Source organism: Bidens hawaiensis, unplaced genomic scaffold, assembly GCF_021521415.1.
Source record: "Bidens hawaiensis isolate Kalapana, Puna unplaced genomic scaffold, B.hawaiensis_p1.1 tig00003115_1, whole genome shotgun sequence".
NCBI classification, from domain to species: domain Eukaryota; kingdom Viridiplantae; phylum Streptophyta; class Magnoliopsida; order Asterales; family Asteraceae; genus Bidens; species Bidens hawaiensis.
Window position 1 is genome coordinate 1,035,288 of NW_027491167.1, and position 22,563 is coordinate 1,057,850.

At 34.2% G+C, this 22,563-nt stretch overlaps 1 protein-coding gene and 1 pseudogene across 3 annotated transcripts; both read right to left on the minus strand.

The window, feature by feature from the left end:
• Window positions 1–8,472: 8,472 nt before the first annotated feature.
• Window positions 8,473–9,515, minus strand: LOC143622256 (small ribosomal subunit protein eS28x pseudogene; annotated as a pseudogene). The gene is made up of 2 exons (XR_013151665.1): window positions 9,390–9,515; window positions 8,473–8,822 (listed from the first exon to the last, which is right to left on the minus strand). The product of XR_013151665.1 is annotated as a small ribosomal subunit protein eS28x pseudogene (transcript).
• Window positions 9,516–12,297: 2,782 nt separating this feature from the next.
• Window positions 12,298–16,574, minus strand: LOC143622305 (uncharacterized). 2 transcript variants are annotated; one of them, XM_077093491.1, is made up of 9 exons: window positions 16,424–16,574; window positions 16,214–16,315; window positions 14,572–14,617; window positions 14,375–14,450; window positions 13,941–14,280; window positions 13,629–13,878; window positions 13,305–13,547; window positions 13,085–13,204; window positions 12,298–12,994 (listed from the first exon to the last, which is right to left on the minus strand). In XM_077093491.1, exons 1-9 carry the CDS (start codon window positions 16,493–16,495, stop codon window positions 12,531–12,533), a joined length of 1,713 nt encoding a protein of 570 aa, XP_076949606.1. In that variant the 5' UTR covers window positions 16,496–16,574; the 3' UTR covers window positions 12,298–12,530. The 2 variants fall into 2 exon arrangements, with proteins under 2 accessions (XP_076949606.1, XP_076949607.1); XM_077093492.1 differs by having other exon boundaries at window positions 13,085–13,200; window positions 13,301–13,547.
• Window positions 16,575–22,563: the final 5,989 nt, after the last annotated feature.

Genomic DNA, 22,563 nt, shown 5'->3' on the forward strand with positions numbered 1-22,563 from the left:
CACAAAAGCATATGTAGATACATCCTCGGCCGAACAGAGACCCAAACCCCCATAACGGGTCGGAAGTGATGCCAACCTCCATTAGAGATCCCCAAAGAACGGACCTCCACAAACCACGATGTCCTCAATCACCCTTCGAAGACCATTGTCAAATATAGAAACAACTTCCCCCACATACATAGGTTGGCACGTTCTCAAACCGAACAAAAGCTTGGCGACTCCCATACATGAGCAAAGCAAAAGAAGCTCGCATTGAGGATCCCGAAGTCTTGGGAGACAGCTCATCAATTCCACAACGCTAGATGCCCTTTTCATAGCCAAACTGCTGATAAACCCCGCATCCCGGCTTACAGCACCACCAAGGAGTTTCACGCCAATCACCGGCCTTCCAATCCCACAAGGGAACAACCCCTCCTGAACCTTCACCCCATTGCATGTTGGCCAAAATAACTCTGTTTTCTTAACGTTTAATTCAAGACCCAAACGAGGCCCCTCAGACCTGATAATATCTAATGCTTTCGCCACCTCTCTAGTATCCCCGATAATCGTGTCATCATCCAAGTACCAAGCATGAAAGAGAAGCTTGCACCGATCTCTGATTTGGTGAACAAGTGGGTGCAAAACTAAGGCAAAAAGGATAGGCCCAAGAGGGTCCCCCTGTTGAACCCCAGTGGTGGATTTAATGTAAGTATCACCCACATATAACCTAGCCGACTGCCCATATAAAAAATCCACCCAAAGAGAAATAGAAGGACATCGACTCCGTACCTCGTGTAGAAGGGTCGTCCTATCTACTAAGTTGAAGGCATTGGAAAATCAACAGTGTCACACCCTCAAAATCCACTAACGGAGTTTTACCGTCCGAGGCTGTGAACTAACAGGATCGGAATCATTAGTTATAATCAAACATCATATTCAAAGTTTTTAAACCACAAATATTAAAGTTTAATGAATGCGGAAGCGTAAATCATAAGCCAAGTGTTGCGTCACGCAGGACGATTTAAAACCAAATTAATAAGAGTTTAAAAGCAAGTTTTTAAAACGATAGTGTTCAATGAAATGCTTGTCCCTATACCGCGCGCCCGCCTCGGCTACCTGAGAATAACATACTAAAAGTGTCAACACAGGGTTGGTGAGTTCACATATATAAATAAAGGAAAACGTTTATGTTTAAGTGTTTGCGTTTGCATTACCAAATAATGTTAAGTCAATTATATATCAATAGGTAGCTAGCCTATAAAACAAGTATAACTAAGTGTTCGACACCGAAGCTGACTGTTTATCATATGCCTTCCACCATGTCAACCACGACCATGGTAATGTGTTAGCCAAGATTACACCCACTCGACCTACAGTCGAGTTTAGAGTTGGGTGGGGTTTGTCAAACCCAATAGTACTACTCAACAGTGACTCGCTATTATACAAATACTAAATGGTTCTATGTTATGAAGGACTTTAGTTGTTTAGTTTGCCACTTAGCCTTACAAGCGATATATAACCAATAACAAAATCTAAAGTGTTTGGAGTATGTTATCTCCCCTAAGTAAAAAGCGTTTAAAAGAGTAAAAGGGGAACGTGAAACTCACTGTTTGCGAAGAATTCAAAAACAAATCCGAGAGATGCGCGTCAAAGAAAATCCTCACTAGTGCTCTAAAACAAAAATGAGATTCTCTAAGTATTTAAGCTACTATTGAGTCTTTAGACTCGGCACATAATACCTATGCATGAGATACGTTTCGTGTTTCGTTTGTGAATTATGTGTGACTCGACAAACACATTGGTGACACGTTACATGTGTATACAACTACTTAAGCATCAAATACTAACATTGTACATTACTAGTAAATTATCTCCCCGCAAGGGCAATTTAGTCAAAACATGGCAATTATCTATTAACAAACACGTTTCATGTATTTTCACATAGTTCAGCAACTAGTTTTATCAAGACAGATTTCTACTTGAAAGATTACTCTATTCATTAGATCATAACATATCAATTAATTCACCAAAAATCATCACAAAAGCACACATGAGTTAGGTTTCCAGTACTATTTTTATTGTATTTTTATTCCACATAGTTTTCTCACAAAGACCAAAAGATTACAGTAAACTCACAGCAGTCAAAATCGTGCGCAACAGAATGATATTTGTTATTCCCGTTAAATGGTAAATTCTATTAATGTAAGACCAATTGGGTTAGATTCTTAACTCAATATGTTAACTTCCAGAAGTGGAACTAACCCATTTGGTCTTGTAGTTTATGAGTTATGATAATTTCAAAACAGCCTAACAGCAGACCCCACAATTCAGACTTGCACTACGTTTTTGTAAAATAATAAAAGTTAACTTTTACACGTCCAAAAATTACAAATTTGGACTCTTTAGAAAGTCGCCTAGGTATTTAGCCATCTCCTTCCCGACACCCCTCATAGCCACCTTAGAGACCAACCGCCTCCAAATGGCCCCAACGGAAATAGGTCTAATCCCATTGTCCGGTTTAAGCAACGGCGTAAGTGGGGCAGACGCAACAAACTCTGCCAACACTTTAGGACACCTTCCCCCCAAAAACAAATTAACCACCGCAGAGATAGCCTTGAGCAAACCATCCGCAATCGGAGACCCCTCTCCGCACAACGCATCTAAGATGTGTTGGGCTCGCAAACCGTCCCGCCCACACGAAGTCCCTTTAGGGAAAGATTTAATGCACCCAAGCACACTATCAACGTCCACGACAAGGGGAGACTCAGAAAGTAAGGAAGCAGGCATAATCGGAGGCGCCATGATGGGATGCTTAGACAACAAAGCGTTCAAAGTATCCTTACCGAAAGGTGCAACCCCTGAAGAACATAATACCTTGACCGCAGCAGTGAAATGTCCGTCCGCAACTTTCCGCAAACATTGTTTAACATTGGCGCCCAACCCGGCGTTGTCAGACTCGGGGACAAACGCATCACCACCCGGGGCATCCCCAAGGGGTTGGTCAAAAAGCGATATAAGGAGCTCAAAGAAACCGTCACGGTCACCCCAAGCGGATAGCGACCGTTGAATAATTCGGCATTGCTCAGACTTTCTATTGCCAGACCTGCGTTGCTGACTATTAGAGGGTCTGAAAACTCGTAATGTGCAACGTGGTAACAACAAAAGTTTCACCCACGCCTCAACAGACTCTGGCATAGCCGCCACCTTATCGAGAGCACCCACTAAGGCTTGGGAAAAAGCCATACGACAACTATGAGGAATGTTTTTAACAGTCGTAATAGGAAGAGTGAAGACACGCTCAAGGATAGCTACATCCACCTCCACCCTTTCCACCGCGACGACTTCCCTCCCAACATGTGGCTTCGCAATCCCCACTATAAATTCCTCCACATCTCCCGTGACACACTTGTACCAGACCGACTCGTCATCATGATGGCACCCCCGACGGAGAGCATGTGACTCCATACACGCTCCACACATCCACCTACGCGAGACCTTTAAAGCCTCACCAACCTAAATAAACAAATCCAAATTCGTCGAGATCGCCTCTCGTAAGGTCTCTTTCTTGTCATCCGATGACAAATGAAGCCGCTTAATATGTGCGGCCAATCGAACCCCCTTGGACCCCGGTAATCCATCCGGGCAACAGTGGAAGCCTCTAAACGGACACGGCCAAACAACCTCCTCGATAACCCCGGTCATACCACCCCCGCACAACAAAACACCCCGGTAGCCACGTACCGCACCAAGAAAAATAATAATAAAACAAAACTCGAGTTGAGTTTGAGGAATGAACACCCGAACGAAAGGGGAAGGAGGAGAGCAACCACTCGTTGCCCTCCCCTCCTCAAAACACCAAAAACAAAGATTATTTTATTGAGGCATTTTGTCGAACACCTGGCGGGCAAACTATTTTCTTCAAAATTTTAGTTGATGATAATTCCTTTTGAATGTACAAAGTGAAAATGGAAAGCTACGATATGAACTTAGAAGCTGAAGAAGCTCACTGGATAATAATAATAATAATAATAATAATAATAATATTATTATTATTATTATTATTAATGGAGCAAAAGGTCAGAAGCTCAATATAGAAACTGACTGACGTCAAGATGCTCAATATAAAAACTGAATTACGGATAGATAGTTACATCGTCTTATGCAACGCTCAAGGAACATATTTTTAAACACGGATATACAAAAAATTACACAACTATCACTTTGACACAACAACAAAAAATAGTTTATTCAAATAATATTGTTAGTATTGATTCGGCTCATTACAGTATCGATGTAAAACTGATACTTGGTATATAGCTTACAAGTTACGATACATAAAAGGCACTCTATTATAGTATTATGAATACAACTTCATTTTCAACCAAAATTATATACTTTATTGCGACTACACATTCGTTTTAATATCGTGACACGGATTAAAAAAAACTTGTCATAATGAATGGTAAAAAAATTTAAAATTTTGTATGTTAACCATTATAAAAGAATCAATAACTCAAATCTATAAATAATAACAAAAAGAAAAAAAAATGTAATGAGATAATTTAAAACCATGAAAACCTTAGGGGCTAAATTGCTAATTAAACAAAGTTTAAAGAAATAAAATATTAGGGATCAAGCTAAAACGTTTTAAAACTTTTAAAACTAACTTGAAACAATTTAAAACTGAAGGTGCTGAACTTGCCAAGGTCTTTACTCTAGTAGTAATACATTTTCTTTTAATATATAGTATAACTAGAGAATTAGATAATAGATACTATACTTGAACCACCTCCTGTATAGACTGTTAAAAAAGTCATATGTATGACTTTTGTTAGCAACCTGTGTTTAAGTTGCTTATGTGAGTTTAGGGGGTGTTTGGCCTATCTTTTTTAATCAAGTTTATAGCTTTTTTAGCTTTTTTTTTACAAAATAAGCTTGACTTGATGTTTGGTTTAGCTTTTTAATCTTATGCTTATTAGCTTATATAAGTTTATTTGAAGATGGTTTTTAAACTTATTTGAATAAGCTTAGGGGGTGTTTGGCCTAGCTTTTATTTTTTTGCTCATGCCTATATTTTAAAGTAGCTTATAGTTTATTTTCATTTATTTGATAAGCTACTTTCAAATGTTTGGATTAGCATATATTTACAAGTTAAATATGTGTCTTAATAAGTTGTTAAACCTACCATTTTTAAATTTGTTATAGTAATAAGTTGTTTCATAATTACTAATCCACCACCATTTAAAGACAAATGAGTAACTTACACCCTTACACAAATAAACTTCTTTAAATAAGCTAAAAAACCATATTCAAGTAAGCTTCTTCAAATTAGCTTATATAAGCTTATAATCATTAATCATAAGCTTAAAAAGCTAAACCAAACACCAAGTTAAGCTTATTTTATAAAAAAAACAAAATAAAAAAAGCTAGAATTGTTAAAAAAGCTAGGCCACCACCCCCTCCCCCGGTTTTTTCACACAGGAGTTTAAATTGACCATTTTTCGCCCGAAAATTTGTATACGTGGTGTAAATATACCAGTTTTTTTCCCCAAATTTGAGCCCCCACCCCCCTCGCTTATAGTTTTTTTAAATACATTTTGAGTCCCCCTCCCCTCAACGAACTCGTCCAAGCTTCACCACTACGTATGAGTAGAATGATTTGTCAGTTATGCTTGATTAAGTTTGTTAGTAGTGTGTGTATTGTGTAGTTTGGCCCTAATTCAAGTCGCGTGTATATATATTTCTTGCAATTCGCTATAGGCGACTGGTTTTCATATGATAATGGCTCTAGGGATTTTAGATTAGTATCTACCAATACTAATAAAAGAAAATAATTCTGAACATATGGCATTTTGAGGTTAATTATCATTATCAAATTCCCTCCAAAATCACTTCTCTTCTATATATGGAAAATAAAAAAAAATATTGGTTCTAAATATAGTATTGATTATAAATTCAGCGTATTAATTGGTGAATCTCTATTGATTGAATTGTTAATGCCATAAATTGTTTTTTTAAACACACTTAATATAAAAAAAATATTAATATAATAATTACGTATCATAAATATATTTTCCTTAAAATTGAAATGTATATATAAAAGAATTTATGTTTAAAGAGTACATTAACATTCAATTTTTTTAGGCATCTTCATATTAAAGAAAACTATAATAATTTTTTTTTATTTTTATTTTTACAATTATTCATCTTAAAAATCATAGAAAAATTTTTCATTTTTATATTTATTATAAGACTATTGTGATAGTTGGACAACAACGAGTTTATAAGGACAACATGAAAATTGTTCAAAAAGAAAAATCTTGTGTCTTTTTTGTCTTAATTGTCTATGGTCAGGTATGGAATGTATAACATTTTTGTAAAACACTTTAGCTACATCTTTCACATCGAAATGCCTCATTGTTTTAAATGTTGATTCCAGTGGCACTGCTTCATCATTGAATACCGATGATAGAACAACTCATTATCGATTTAAAATTCATATATATTTGATGATATAAAATGACTATATTTGTAATACATTTTTTTATAATATAAAGAGATTTAATTATTTTTTTTATTTATATTAAATTATTCATTGTAATTTATTCATTAATTTATCTCGTGAAATACACGGGTTTCTAAAGCTAGTTATGTCATATTTGAATTTGCAAATAATCTGGATGACGTAACAATAAAAAAATAAATGGTATTCTATCACCGTGACACTACCTACATGTTGTGCCACTTCCACAGAGGGTCACAACCTGCCTTTGGCACCAACTCCATAACCACCTACCAGTCTCCACCATCACCATCCAACCTACCATGAGCCTCGGTGCCACAACCATTATTGTCGCCGCTACAAGTTGCACCACCACCATTGACGGTGGTGAGTCCTACGCGGTGATGAAGGAGATGGGGAGTGGGGACAGTGGTACAAGAGTCAAAGATTCTATTTGCTTTGATTGAATTCCTTCATCTATTGAAATTCTTGTTGAATTCTTTTACATGAGTTTGATTAGTTATAACTCAAGTTATTTAATAACCAAACATATTAATAAAACTGAAATTGGTCTTTTAATTCTAACAATTTTGCAAACAATACGCATAAAAAAATATATATAGTTCAGATTTCAGTTTTATTAATTCTATTAAAATTTTATATCCTCTCTTTATACCCTTGGTCCTCATAATTGCATAAATAAACAATCATAACTAAAACCTTACCCAAAAAAATGTCACTTTTAACTTCCATGCCAAGATAGCAAGATAAGAGACATAAAAGGGTTGGCGCTAATCAACAGTACTGACACGTCCATGTCTATGAAATCACCTAGAAGAACGAAATACAATCAATCCTCAGAACTACCATTACTTTGGTTCGACTCGGTAAGGTTAACGTTAAATCAAAGCATAACAAAATACTAGTTTTTTTTGGGAAGAATCATAATAACTAATTTTGATTTTGATCAAATCAGTTATAAAAGTATGGGTCCTTTCCGCCTTAAGGTTGTGTCGTATGCTAACTGAAAGAGCTAGTTAAAGCGTCACTTGGGCTCAACCCATTCACAGGCATCTTAACAAACCGTCACATTAGCTCAATATCATATTCGAAACTTCATTAAAAATCATTCATTTTTTTCTACAATACTAAACCTTCACAAACGTCAATAAAAATTTATTATTAATGTTTATGTGAAAAAGAGGACCCTAATCCCTAGGTCCACTTTAAGTCCTTGAATCCAAAATTCACCCACAGTCCTTAAATCCAGACCTCGGGCAATGTAGCCTGTTGAAAATGCTCTCACTAACCCACTAATGCACCGTAGGTTAAGTTAAAACAAATTAAACAAAAAATAAATAGTTTAATTGGTGGGTTATAAGAGCGGACCCCACTTAACTAGGCCCGCTATTGCAATAACGGGGAAGGGAGCAAGGGGCTATAGCTTTTGGCACATTGGTTGTGAATTAACCGGCATCATCTGCTTATGTGGAGGGCAGGGGGCCACCCGCTACCGCCTACAACATTTGGTCCAACCGTTGCCCGTCTTAAAAAGAACCCAAGCAAGAACCCAACCATTGTCCATAACCATCTTTCATCTTCCCCAACACCACCTCAATTAACGCCACAAACCTTACATCAACACACCGTCTACTTGAATCCCAACTGCTAACACTATTATCACCACCACCTGACAAAATCTGATAGTCTGACAACACCACAAAATAAAAACACAACGAACGAGCATCTGTTGAAAATTTTCTTCAAAACCAATCATTTCAATCTCAACTCCATTCTGGCCTAAACTTGTTTTAACCAGAAAGAAGCTGTAACTTATTTTTTAAACACCAATTTTGCCCCTAACTCGTTTTCCTCAAAACCAGCGCAGTTTGTGAAGTTAAATATTGCTGTAAAACTAATATAACATGATGTGAAGAAAACAGAATACTCTAAATTTAGATTCAAGCATAAAATCATTCACCAACCAAACATACTGCAAACCTAGTCCATTCAAAATAAAACAAGTACAACTTCAAGTAATCCGAAACCAGCTGCTACAATCAAATTGCAATGATGCGAACATCAAACAAGTCTTTAAAAGCAAAACTTAAAACAGAAGGTAGGTTTACATGATCAACGCAGCCTCCTGGCTTCCCTCTCAGACTCGAGCAAAGTAAGAACATCACCCTCTCTGACTGGTCCCTTGACATTTCTCATGATAAACCGATTCTGATCATCCAGAAACTTCACTCTCACTTGTGTCACCTGACCTCTTGAACCAGTCCTCCCCATTACCTTAATAACAACTGCATGCTTGATTTGAGAATCCATATTTCACTTCCTGAATCAATTTTCAAAGTTCAACCAACAATAGCATATTACATTTTCTATGATGTATACAAAATAGTAAATATCTAACTGTTATTATTAACTATGAACCTTGAACAATGTATACAGATAAATTGTTGCAGGCAGAATACAAAGATATCTTCTAAATTCTAAAGCAAATAGAGTTTGATATGAAATTTAAAATGTTGTGTTGAAATGTTAAACTTTAACTGATTAGCACCCAAATAACAAGCTGGCAATGCGTTCTGTTAACTAACCCTAAAAGTGTAATTAATCTTTTTTTAATAAAATTTTACAAATTCAAACTGTTAAAAATCTAAATTGTTATTCTATGAGAACTGATATCAATTGATGTACCTCCATGTTAAAAGATCTAGAGTAAATTTGAGCAAGTAAATTAACGACAAATTCTAAAACAATTCGAAATTGATATATCTGATAAAAGCTCGAAAAAAATAAGAAATTGTACCGGAGAACATAAATAACCAATAAATTACATACGTAATGCACTAAAGTATCAAAATAATTATGAAAGAAGCTAAGATATCACAGAAAATACCTTTGCTTTGCGGCCGACGGAGCTCTTGTGCTTGTTGACGCTCCAAATGCAATTAAAGAAGATGAAACCCTAGAAAGAAAACAGAAAGTATATATATGGTAATGGTATTCCTAGAAATAGGTTTGGGCCCATTCTTTAAGTTTAGTGAAGAAAATGAAAGCCCACACCACAAATAGTTTTATTGGCCCGATGGGAATCTTTGACAACCGTTGATTAGCATTGTACAAACGGTAAGACCCCACCCTTTTACCTAATATTTTACCTGGGTCCTTTATCCTTTTAGGAAGAAACGTGGATCCGAGACCCTGCCCTCTAAACAATGAAAGGGTCAGGTATAAATAAGAGTTTCAAGAGTCCAATAATTTACCTTTTAAGACATTAATCACATCTTATTTTTTACATTTATTAGTTGCGTATCTCATATATGACTTTAATATATGAATCCTACAACAATTATACTTTCATTTAATAACATAGTAAAGTCTAAATTCGAAAGTTTATCAACCATTTGAACTGATGCAAACAATATTTACATTCATAAATTACATGTAGAGAACAATTCAGTGATTTCCATATATATGTTTCTATTAAGTAGTATGGCCCTTTAATTTTTTTTTTTAATAGTTGGGAAATTTCTGATGAATCATATATAAAATACAAACCTCTCATAAATTGATCGTGAATCTAATGTATATCTATCTAGTAAACTGGTCAATGGTTTGGAAAAGGGTCGGACCCTTGAAACTCTTTTACCCTTTAAGGTGAAATTTAAATACCCTTTACCCGACCCATATTATTTATTCGGGTCTAATTAAGGGTTTTAAGAGTCGGGTAACTGGGTTTCAAGGGTCCGACTCTTATCTTGCTCACCCCTAAGGTTGATAACCCAGATCCAGATGCTGCTGGGACAAAAATAGAAAAGTACATGTGTGCCTCAAACCCACCCTAGATTCCCAGATTGATTGTCCCTACCTAACTACATGGGAGGAACTCATATCGGTATCTCAATTTCAATTCAAACATGGGTTTGATTCATAAACCGGCCACATTAGGATTTCTCGTCAAAGGTTGATCCAATTTGACAGATTCACCTTCCGAATTTTTCTACGGTTTCCACCCTATGATCAACAACAAAACTCGAGATGAAACTCGATGAATTGTTTTTGTGAAATAATACATGATTTGTTATTTAAATAAATATAAATGTTCAAATAACTTTGTTTTTACATAGATACACTAGCAAGTAAACTTTTTAATAGAGAATTCAAATGCTATAGGTCTATTCGACACTTAAATTGACCGGTTTTCATTCTTTATTTTTCATAAATATAAATGTTCACATAACTATACTTAGTTTTAATAAAATTCACGTTGTTGTCCATGAACTTTGTAGTAGTTACTATATATACTATGAACTTCATAGATTTACTCTTTTTATTAAAAAGATAACCCGTTTCATATGCAACCAACAAATAATTTGTCGCTAACCTTTCATAAAAAAGGAAATATAAAACTTACACCCAACCCCGCCGCAAAGCGACAAGTAAACCAACTAGTATGGGCATAAGGATAGGAGAGGTCATACAATCAATGGTTTTAACACACTCTAAAACAGGTTAGAAATATTTAGACTTCAAATTTTTTACTACCTTCATTCTATAATTAATTAAAAATAACTATAAAATTACATTAGAAAAGTACAGTTTTAGGCATCAATATCTCAATTCCGATTTGATAATGAACACCCCTATATTCAAGTCATGCGAATATATGGCCATGATCTAGACGGGAAATGCTTTACAAGATCGGTTATTTGAATTCATGGCCATGATCCAAGCAAGGTAATGCGAATATACGCAATGGGTATGTGTGTGAGTATTTCCTTTTAATGGTCTTTTTAAAAAATGTTTTTTCAACTTTATTACCGAATTCCCTTTTAAAAGACAAATTAATGATTTCAAATTTATATCTAAATTTTAAATGAAGATAGTCATTTGATTTTTCTTTAAAGTCTTACTTAAAATACAAGTCTTTGTTGCTTAATTTTGCTTAATATGCATAACATATTTATACTCAATTAAATATGGAATCTGACCAATTATCAATAAACTTTTAACACTTACACATATTGTAAATTATTCTTATCATTTTTATATGATCAAACTTTGTTTTGATTGTTAACATGTTTCAATGTTATTGAAAATTTTTATCAATTATTTGTGAATTTTTGGTAACATATAAACAACCATAGGTTGATGAAATATAATAAGTTGTTAGTAATTAAAATATAATAAGAAGTTGCTTAATTTATGTTTAATACTAAAACAATATGTATAAACTTAAAGCATTTTTTAAGCTAACTATTACCGAGTCCCAGCATTAATGATTTCAAATACGTATTTTGACCAAAAAAATAAGTATAACTATTGTCGTTTAATTTATTCTTAATTAATATTCATAACATTTTTAAATCCGATTAAATACGGAATTTGACCAATTACCAACAAACTTTTAAAATTTTTCATATTCGTCCATCTCAACCAATTTTCCATTTATTTATATTTTGACCATTTTTAGTTATGCTTAAAAGCCAAAATTAATGTTTAATTTAATCCCCCATTTTAATATTTCATAGATCAAAAAACCTTCATATTTTTTATAAGTTGACTAATTAACCAATTTGATCTTAAATTTTGTAATTATGTCCATATTAATCTATCTTATTATTAACAGTTCACACCATTTTACCTTATTTTTAAAAAAAATATTTGTTTTGTGGTGGGTTCTAAGTTTAAAGCATACTTCCTAATCTTATGGCCTTGCTTGATCACTTGCATGTTAACCATTTAAGTAAAATATTTTTATTATGTTTACTACTTTTTGTCAATAACTTGAGCAATCAAGATGCTTGATATGCCAGTTTGGAGTTATTGGAGGTAAAAAACTAAAATAATATTTTATTTTGTTATATGCTACATTTTGAATAAACAAACTATTAAGTAATCAAAACCAAACCAAACTTCCATGATTCATATTAGCATTTGAAAAACTTGAAACCATGTAACGGTCTTCTTTTTCATGTTTACAACCAAACCGAACCGATTATGATTTCAGTGTAATGCTTCAAAAACATACATGAACTCAATCAGAATCATCAGATGAATAACCTTGTTGAGGATCAAGTGCCACAACCATCTTAGAAAGATTTTCACCAATTTCTTCAATCTCTTCCCTTCCAAAACCCCAACTTGTAAGCACGTTGCCACCAATCGATCCTCTTTCAATGCCAAATTTACGAATATACCCCAATCTATTTTCCAAGAAGGGTAAAACCGCAGTGGTGGACCGCAGTCTGGCTGCCATAGGGATCGAGTGGACATCAAGTGGTCCCCTCCTTAAAGAAGATCCTGATACGGTGGGATTAGTTAGCAGTCGATCGCCACGCTGACCCACAAGGTTGTTAAAAATGGATGGAAAAGGTAACGGGATTGGAAGAGGACAACGGGATGCTGATAAATGAGAGAATCTCGGCCTTGTTGATGACATGTTTTCATATTCTGTTTCGACTGCTTCTCTCACTTCAGAAATCGACACCTCTTGATCTCCTGTGTAAATTATATAAATCCCAAACGTCAATTAGAATAATTGTGTTTTGTATTTTGTTAATCAAAAACATATTTTGATTAAATTCATACCAGCTCCAAGGGCTCCATGCACTATCATGGATTCAATGGCTTGCGAGTCATCCACATCGTGCGCAGTTTCGGGTGTTAGCGGTTGCAAGTTGCCTAGCAAAGATTGTTGGAACCGTCTACCTGTATTCATAAACCCACCAAATCAGAAACAATATGTGCGTGGGGGCTATATGATACATACATATTATACATGTGTATATATATATATATATACACATACCAGCAACTGAAGGTGGTGGCATTGCGGTATCAAGAATAGCAACAGTCTTTTGCCTCCCTTGCGCTGCTAACATTTGTATACATTCATACATATCCATGGCACCGGATACGTTTGATGACTCGCCAGTGGGCCCCACTTTTTTCATCCGGAAGGGGAGACTGATAGAGTGTATCGCAGATGCATAAACCGCACTAGACTGATAGGGCTTTTCATTTTCAACATTAAGGTATTGTGAAACCCTGCCTTCACATGTGAAAACACTGAAATATTATGTGACCAAACAAATGATATGTGAAAGAATTAAATAAGTTGGTTAAAGCTTACTTTCATTAAGTGATGGTAAGCCCACAGGAACAATCATTTTACACAAAGATGATAGTGCAGAAAACGACACTGCATCATGAAGATTATTTGTGATGGAAATTTTCCGGTTTGTGAGGTTTTTGTAAGAATTAGGGCTTCTAACAGTATACAGTAAAACAGGTACATTAGTGTACTCGTCTTCAATATTCTCCAAAATAGATGCAGCTACACCAGAAAAACCTCCTGAATCATCAACCATAAATTGAATTCCCTGCAATAAAAAGGTTTAGAAAGAATACAATAATAATTACATGCTGTCAAATAGTATAATACCTGAACATGGTCACATTCTTCTACGAAAAAACGAAGTCTTTCGTTAATTTCATCCCCTTGTTGACCCTCAGATACTGTATTTCTACCAATACCATAGTTGTTAAATTCTTTAGAATCCATCCATAGCCCGTTTAACTCAAATAAACTTTGTGGATGATAATGAACTTTCGAATAATCAGTCCAATATTGAACACCGTCCTCCAGAGATTTAACTACATCTGTATCTGATATCTCACTTGCTTTATCGATCTCACTGACCTCTTGTCCTTCATCATACAACCTTTGCAAGAACAGATTCTTTTTATGAGGTTCAGATGTTTGAGTTGAAACATTGCCCGCCCTGTACGGTTGCATAGAGAGTTCTTTAGGAACTGTTAAAACCTAAACTAACAGAAATGATGGTTAAAATAAAGTACAAAAAGACAAAGTTTTACCATGTGGCAACACTAGATGATGGAGATGGATTATTGTTGTACAATGTACCACGTGAACTCATAGATCCAAGAGATCCTGCAATACAAAATAGAAACATTATCAACATGATTACAAGACAACTAACGATATTGTGAATCTATAATATTGCAAGATAACAAAGAGTCACTTTCTGTTTATTTTAAAATTTGGCAATTACCTTGAAAATCAACCGATATCAAGCGAGGCGTGTAAGTAGGCATGCCCTGCGCGTTATTACAATATCAACATGCATATTATAAAGAAAGACTTTAATCTTTATCAAAGTATAAATGCGCGTTTGTTTCACAGAATTCGTGGGAATTCAAAGGAATTGGAATTAAAATCCCATGACATGGCGTGTTCGTTTCGTTGGAATTGGAATCTTAATTTCATTTTGGTGTGTTCGGTTGACAAGGAATTGGAATTGGAATTCAATTCCTTCAAATTCCTTTAAACAAAGGGATTCTAAATCCTTCCATCATGTGAAGGAATTCAAGTAAATTTGATGAAATCTTCAATTGGGCGACTAACATGGTCGCGTTCGGGTCGACATTTCGGATGTGTTCACATTCAGGTCGACGCTCCGAGTCTTAGCGCTTTCAGCTCAATGCTCCGGGTCGGGTCGCGTTTGGGTCAACGCCCCGGGTCAGCTCGCATTCGGTTCGGCACCCCGCATCAGTTTGTGTTCGGTTTGACGCCAGGGTCAATTCGGCTCAACCCGACCCGGTCCGCCGACGCCCCGGCCATTTCTTCCAGCCCGGCCCACGGGAAAACTCTGACCGTTTCGACCCGTCTCGGTTTTGGTTTTTTTGTTTTGGTAAGTTTTATCGGTTTAGTTTTGGTTTCGATTTTTTTAGTCCGTTTTAGTCGTTTTTTCCAGTTTCGTTTCCGTTCAGTTTTGATGTTTCGTTTTAGTTCCAGACCTGAAAAAAACAGAACAAATAAGAAATCAAAAATCAAAATCGAAATGAACAAAACTAAACTAGATAACCAAAACCAAACTTAAACGAAAGCGAGGAAACCCAAAAAAACTGAACAAAATAAGCAAAAAACAAACTTGAACCAAACAGAAACCGAAAAAACAACATAAACGAATCAAAAAAACTGAAACGGGCCGAAACCCAAAAAACTGCACAAAAAAACGAACTTGAACCAAACAGAAACCGGAAAAAACAACATAAACGAACCAAAAAAACCGAAACGGGCCGAAACCCAAGAAACTGAACAAGATAAGCAAAAAAAACGAACTTGAACCAAACACAAAACGAAAAAACTGAACAAAATAAGCAAAAAAAAAAAGAACTTGAACCAAACAGAAATAGAAAAAAATGACTTAAACAAACCAAAAAAAAGAAACGGGCCGAAACCCAGAAAACTGAACAAAAAAAAAGAAAAAAAATGAACTCGAAGAAAACAGAAAACGAAAAACCAACCTAAACGAACCAAAAAAACCGAAACCGAGCCAAAACAAAACCCAATAAACTAACCAACTGAAGCAAAAAAAACGAACCGAAATGAAACTGGAAAAAATAACGAAACAACAAAAAACGAAAGCGGGCCGGGTCGTCCAAAAACGTTGTGGTTCGTCGGTAGAGTGGGTCAAAGTGATTGCCTCCGACTCATTGGCCAACCAAACACGTTAGATGGAATTGGGATTCCAATTCCAGCAAATTCCATTCCTATGGGAATGTTTAAATTCCAATTCCAATTCCAATTCCTTTAAATTCCAATTCCTATGTAAATTCCAATTCCAATTCCATTTCATTCTACGAAACGAATGCGCCCTAAGTATTTTACAGTTGTAGGTGATGTGAGTTTACCTGTTGAGTCTCCCCAGTTCGGTAAAGAACATCCATATCAAGGTTTTGATTCTTGAAGACTAAGTGAGCCTCGGGGTCTTCAAATAATCCCAACAATTCATCCTTCACGTAACAAAACAACATCACATAATGATATAATTGTTAAATAACTAAGGGATTCAAGATGATGTTTGTATAAAGACGTTGTATCAAGTAAAGGTGTAAATTTACCTGAAAGTTCCAAAAGTGAGAACCGATGAAATTAGCATAACTCCCAAGTTGAAAAGTCACGAGCTCTTTCATATTTTTCTCCTATCAAACACAGTTTTAGATTCAGGATTTTTCACTAGGCGGGTCAAAATAGGATGGTTCGAAAGAGAAGAATAAATTATGAGAAAAAAAACGAAATGAGTTTATATATACTTGTCTCAGTTGTATATCTCACAATAGTAATCACCGTAGTCTAATGTCACTAATTCTTCACGTTTAAAGACCTTGAATGAATCTGGCCGGCCCTTGTCATATTTTACATTTCAGTTGTATGCTGTACACGATTGGTTGGTCACTAACTGTCAAATGTTGATTTTTTTTTATTTTTTCATAACTGTTAGTTTTATGCAACTGGAGCATCATTACGGATTCTCGTGTTCAAAAGAATGGTAACTTAACTTACAGTGGATGTCTTAATGGTGGTGGGTTGTAATTTTTAAAGGATTATAATATATATCACTAACATGAAAAAAATCACAGTAACTAAATGCTATGATTGAGCAATAAGTGTTTGTTTGATTGCAGCAAGAGCAAAAACACAGGTAGTGGTACTAAATAAATAGCATTGAGACATTTCATCAAACAGGTGGTGGGCATGATTAAATATTGCAATTATAAGATGAATCGAATCAGCAACAAAATTTCATGAACTAAACAAACAAGACTATTCATGCTAAGTAATTGAATTATAAATCAAAAGTCTAGAAGATTGATGATGCTAAGTAACTTACTTGAGATTATTGGTTATGGTTCAGCAAAGCAACTGAAGCAGAATTAGAATTATAATTAGGGTTGTTATTGTCTGTTGTTTTATTTCGGGTCCAACGGGTGGGTTTTTTAGGTCAGTTTGGGTGGGTCATTTACCAAAACGGGTCTTACATGTTTTAAGAAAACAAACACTCAAAAACCCAACGAAATAAAATAGAAACATATATAATTTTAAATTTTAAACAAAAACCGATTTCAATATTCAATTTAGCCTATAACACAAACCAATACATTGAATTTGAACTGATTCCATGTTATCGTACAAATTCATCGACACATTCTTGGGTTTACTGATGACGAGTATGAAGAAAAACATACTGTTAAAAAGATAAATGAGTTAAAAATGTATATTACGTAAGGGGATAAATTAAAACTTAAGAAAAAAAAACAGGTATAAGAGTTACATTAAATGGTTATATTAATTGGGGGTACTCAACTACTCAAGGTTGCATTTTGTTATTAATGTAATTTTATTCTTGTAATAATATCAAATCAAATAACAGAATATTATATCGTAAATTCGTAATATGATATGATATGATATAACGCCTTTTATTTTGTATGTAATAATATAACAATGATGTATGTTGTGGAACTCAATTCAATTAACTGGATTCATGAACCTTGATGAATTAGTTCATTAACTTCACACATTAAAAGAATAAAAAATAAAAAAATTCAAACACAATAAAGGATATTTGCTTTGAAGTCATGAAGGAACCAAGTTCATTTACGTTACATATTAAAATTGATTACTCTACAGCTAGGAGTAAGTGAGTAGAACACCCGTTAATTACTCGAAATCAGTGTGTTTAATAAACATGCTTGAGCTTCGGGTTTATTACGCTCGCGACCTTAAACAAATATGTTACTGGATAAATACAATATAATATATGATTAAACAAATATTACCATGTCCAGTATATAAGATCAAATTATATACAATGAGATATGAATGTAATTAAGAATATATTAATAAACATGTATACATATAAATAAAAATAGTACGAATTAATCTACTTTTAAATACTTATAGCTGTTTACTGAGCAAAAGAATCCAATTACAACATAAGGCAGGTAAGCAGGGGCAATAAGCTACGCCGCCAGCCCTTTTTGAATGGCAATGGACGAACCAAGTCTGAACTTGTAAAATTACTTATGTGCCGAGCGTTAGCTTTAGAGATAAAGCTCGCAACAAGCCAAGCTCAAGTTATATGGGCAACATGAGCTTTTGATATCAAATCACCAAATGATTTGGTTAACTACCTTGAAAATCAGATGGTAAGAAAATGTCTAGAAAAATCAACTGAAATCAAGTGCAGCATGCCCTGCACATAAAGTAAACCATTTTGGAAGCACAATTGTAGGATTTACATAACAGATTTAAGTATTTTAACCAAAGCAATTATGCAGACTTTATGAGAACCCAATAGATTAATGATATTGTATGCATTCATCAATATGTGTACACCACACACATATGCTTAAAGGCGTAAAATTACACGTCAAGTAGAGAAGTTAAAACATCCACCAGAAAATGATACATGCCACACATGTAATCGCTTTCCAAATAACACAAAAGTAAAAACTGATATTGTTCTGAGATAAGCAAGCATTGTCAACCACAATTAACTGTCATGATAACCAAAAAGATTACCAGAAAGTTATTACAAAAAACCCATGTCATAACTCATAATCCAAACGAAAACATGAAAACAGATGAACAAAAACGGCGGACCATTTGTTGTCTAATTATTGTTGTTCATCGGGCTATTGATAACTCTCAGCCACCATTCCCCTCGTTTGCCACCTGAACTTCCGCCTGCCGAGGACTCAGCGGATACATCATTTTCAAGCGGGCGTTTGCCTTTTCTCTTTTCTTCAGACGTTCGCCTACATAATTCTGACAAGGCATGGATTTCACACGCCCTCCTCAGCCCCTTATACTTATCAATCGCTGCACAATTGGAAACCATTAATATCTACAAATAATACCTAAAGCGGACACGAAACAAAAGACATCGAATAAATTTTCTATTTTGACAGTTAGATCTACATCTACCAAAGATTGTTGTGAATCAAAAATATACCTTCTTTCAGAAAGTACACAGAGCAGGGCAACTGATTTGATAAACCAGCAGTCCTGCTGTACTCAAATTCTAGTTCAGAAATTAATTTTTCGTAGTTTTTTACTTTCTCATAATCATCTTCTTTCATCTCTGAAAGATCCGAGATGAGCTTAGAGATTCTCATGAGGTTATGGTTTGCATTCAAATTGGCATTCATCATTTTTTTAGAAAAATAAATGAACTGGCGAGAACAATGAGACTGCAGAAACAATGGCCTGATTGAGATTTTATATAGCCATTCAACCCCGTCTTACAAGTAGTCAACGAGGTTGTTAGAAATCAAATTACTCGCTAAATTCCAAAATTAAATGCAGATTCAATTAAGAATTTTATTATGCATATAATATAAAACTGAAACTATATTTCCCACTAAGTAGGCTTGTAAACAAACCACACGAACACGAACGGAGCACGCTCATGTTCGTTCATTTAACTTTAGTCGAACAAACAATTGAACATGAACAATTAAATGAACGAGGTTTTCTTGTTCATGTTCGTTCAGTATGAAAATGAATGTGTATACGTTCGTTTATGTTCATTTGTTAACGGTATAAACAAACGGTTCATGTATATAACTGACCATAGATGAACGAACATAATTGAGCTACAACCAATTAAAAGTAAATGTAAACAATAATGTGTTGGGTTTAAAAACTTACAAACACAAGATTATATTGTAACGGGACTAAAAAATTAAATTAAAACATAAACAAAGGAACTTGAACAAACCTAAACTAACAAACATAAATGTATTTAAACGAATGAACATAAATGAACACACGTTCACGAACTCAAATAAATGAGCGAGATATGTGTTCATGTCCGTTTAACTAAATGAACAAAATACTTTATTCATGTTCGTTCGTTCATTAAATAAACAAACATAAATGAACAGTTCATTGAACGTTCAGTACGTTTACAAGCCTACGATTAAGGTTAAAAAGATACAACCTATCCATACATGATATTTTTTAACTACTAAAACTAATAAGGGCTAGAGTTTGTCTCCACAAGTCAAATTGTTAGGTTTTTAGCTACAGGTTGATAAGAACTATTTTCTCATATACTAAATTACTAATAAAATAAGATAAGAATAATACGCTGCAATCAATTGTTTTTCATGGCCTAGTAGCTAACAACAACAATAAGAGTTTTGTATTTGGAATTTCAAAATTTGAGTTTTCATTTTTCAACATCAAATCTTAAAGGTTCAAATAAATGAAAAGATAAAATTAATACTGCAAAAGTTTTACCCAAAAAATGTGTTCTTTTTAGAAGAGACACATTAATGCTCTCGAATGGTAACGGTAGTATTGGAACTTATAGCACCTTCTATTAAAAAGTGCAAGGCACTTTGAGGCGTTTATGCCCAAAAACCTAGGCGCGAGGCACTAGGCAACCCGCAATAGCTTCACGTACGTGAGGCGCCGTGTATTATAAAATAAAAATTAATTGTCAATAATATTTATCACATTATTAATCCTTGAGTATTAAATAAAGAGAATATTAAAAGAAGGCAAATTCACTTTTAATAATCCAAATTATGACCATTTGGCCGATTATAATCCATATTCACAATGTGCTCCTAACTTTTATTTTAGTTTTTTATTTATATCTTTCATTTTCAATAAGAAAGGGTGTTTTTGTCATTTTTCAAAAATTTCATAGAAAATTTAACTGACGTCCATTCTAGTGATCAAATGTGTCGGACCACAAAACCATCTGTGTAATTAAATTTTTAAAACCAAGAGTGTGAGTCACGCACACAGATTTGTTTCCAAGATGAAACACAGTCACAACCTAATAACTAAATATCATATGTGTTTTTAATTTATTTTTATCTTTATTTTATTGTAATTTGAATATTTATTTATAATACTTATTCAATCCTTTTGAATTCTAATTATTTATTTCATACTTATATCTGTTTCAAACAAATTTTTATTAGGCTATTTAGTGACAATTCATTATCACTTTGTGTATTGTTATTTTTGTTATTATTATTTTTATTATTAAGATTCATAATTTTATGGCTATTTCAACTCTTACCCCTTATAATAATTTCATCTTCAAGATTTAAGCTAAACATGACGAACATTTAACCATTAACAAAACTTTACTGCCTCACAAGCACGACAATGGAACAAACATTCAACTAGCATATGCTTAAGTCGCGTAGTGTTCTATATCCATCTCTTAACTAGCATATATCGCATAGAAGCATGCTAAGACTTCAAAACAACAAACAGAACCATTGTAACTATTCATTTGTACTCTATGCATTATTTGGCAGTGTGATAATGACAAATCAGTTGCATCGTTGCATCATTATTGTGGTAAACATCAAATAGAATAACATGACTACACAGCAATAAACTGACTTAAAGTTAACCACGCATGCATAAAAATCATCACATACCATCATTAGAATTTAAAGGCCAGAAACGTCTTCCAAGAGCCTTACTCATCTGAGCATGCCTGTGATATCCACCGCAAAGACTTCATGAGCTGGTTCATCACAGCAACCGGGATCTGGATATTATCCTTTTCAGACATTGGAAATAAATCAATAATCTATGAAGTATGAACAACAAGATATTAAAACATCAAGCCATCATGAATATTTAATCCGAAACCATAAGACCAACAATATCATTCATTAATGCAAACAATCAATCAAAACACCTATTGCTATTAAGAATAAGTTATTATTGAAAATCAGGCTCAAGAACACGAATTCGGAATTTGATCTCAACCAAGATCGACTCTTTCTGTATATTATAACTCTTGGCACGCTTATAACAACTCCTAACAATCTATTTATACTAAAAGAAATAAATTGTACTAATCCGACTAAAATTAAACATAAACTTCACCTACTAAACATATAATTATTATTTTCAAACTTTGAAACAACTAATTAATTAATTCATATTTAGTTACACTCTTTTGAAGGTAAGGTATAGACAAGTAAGTAAATTGTCAAAGCTATTACTGAATTTAGCTAATTATTATATTAGCTCCAGCATTGTTAGTACTATCTATCTCTTGGTTTAAAATCTAAAATACTGGACACGGTTCAACTAGGCAACCAGCGGACACTATTGGAACAGCTGGTTGCAATCTATAAATCAGTTTCAATGAAAGACGTAGTAATTAACAGAAAAATGAGGACAATAAACAATTGAAATGAATAGTTTAATT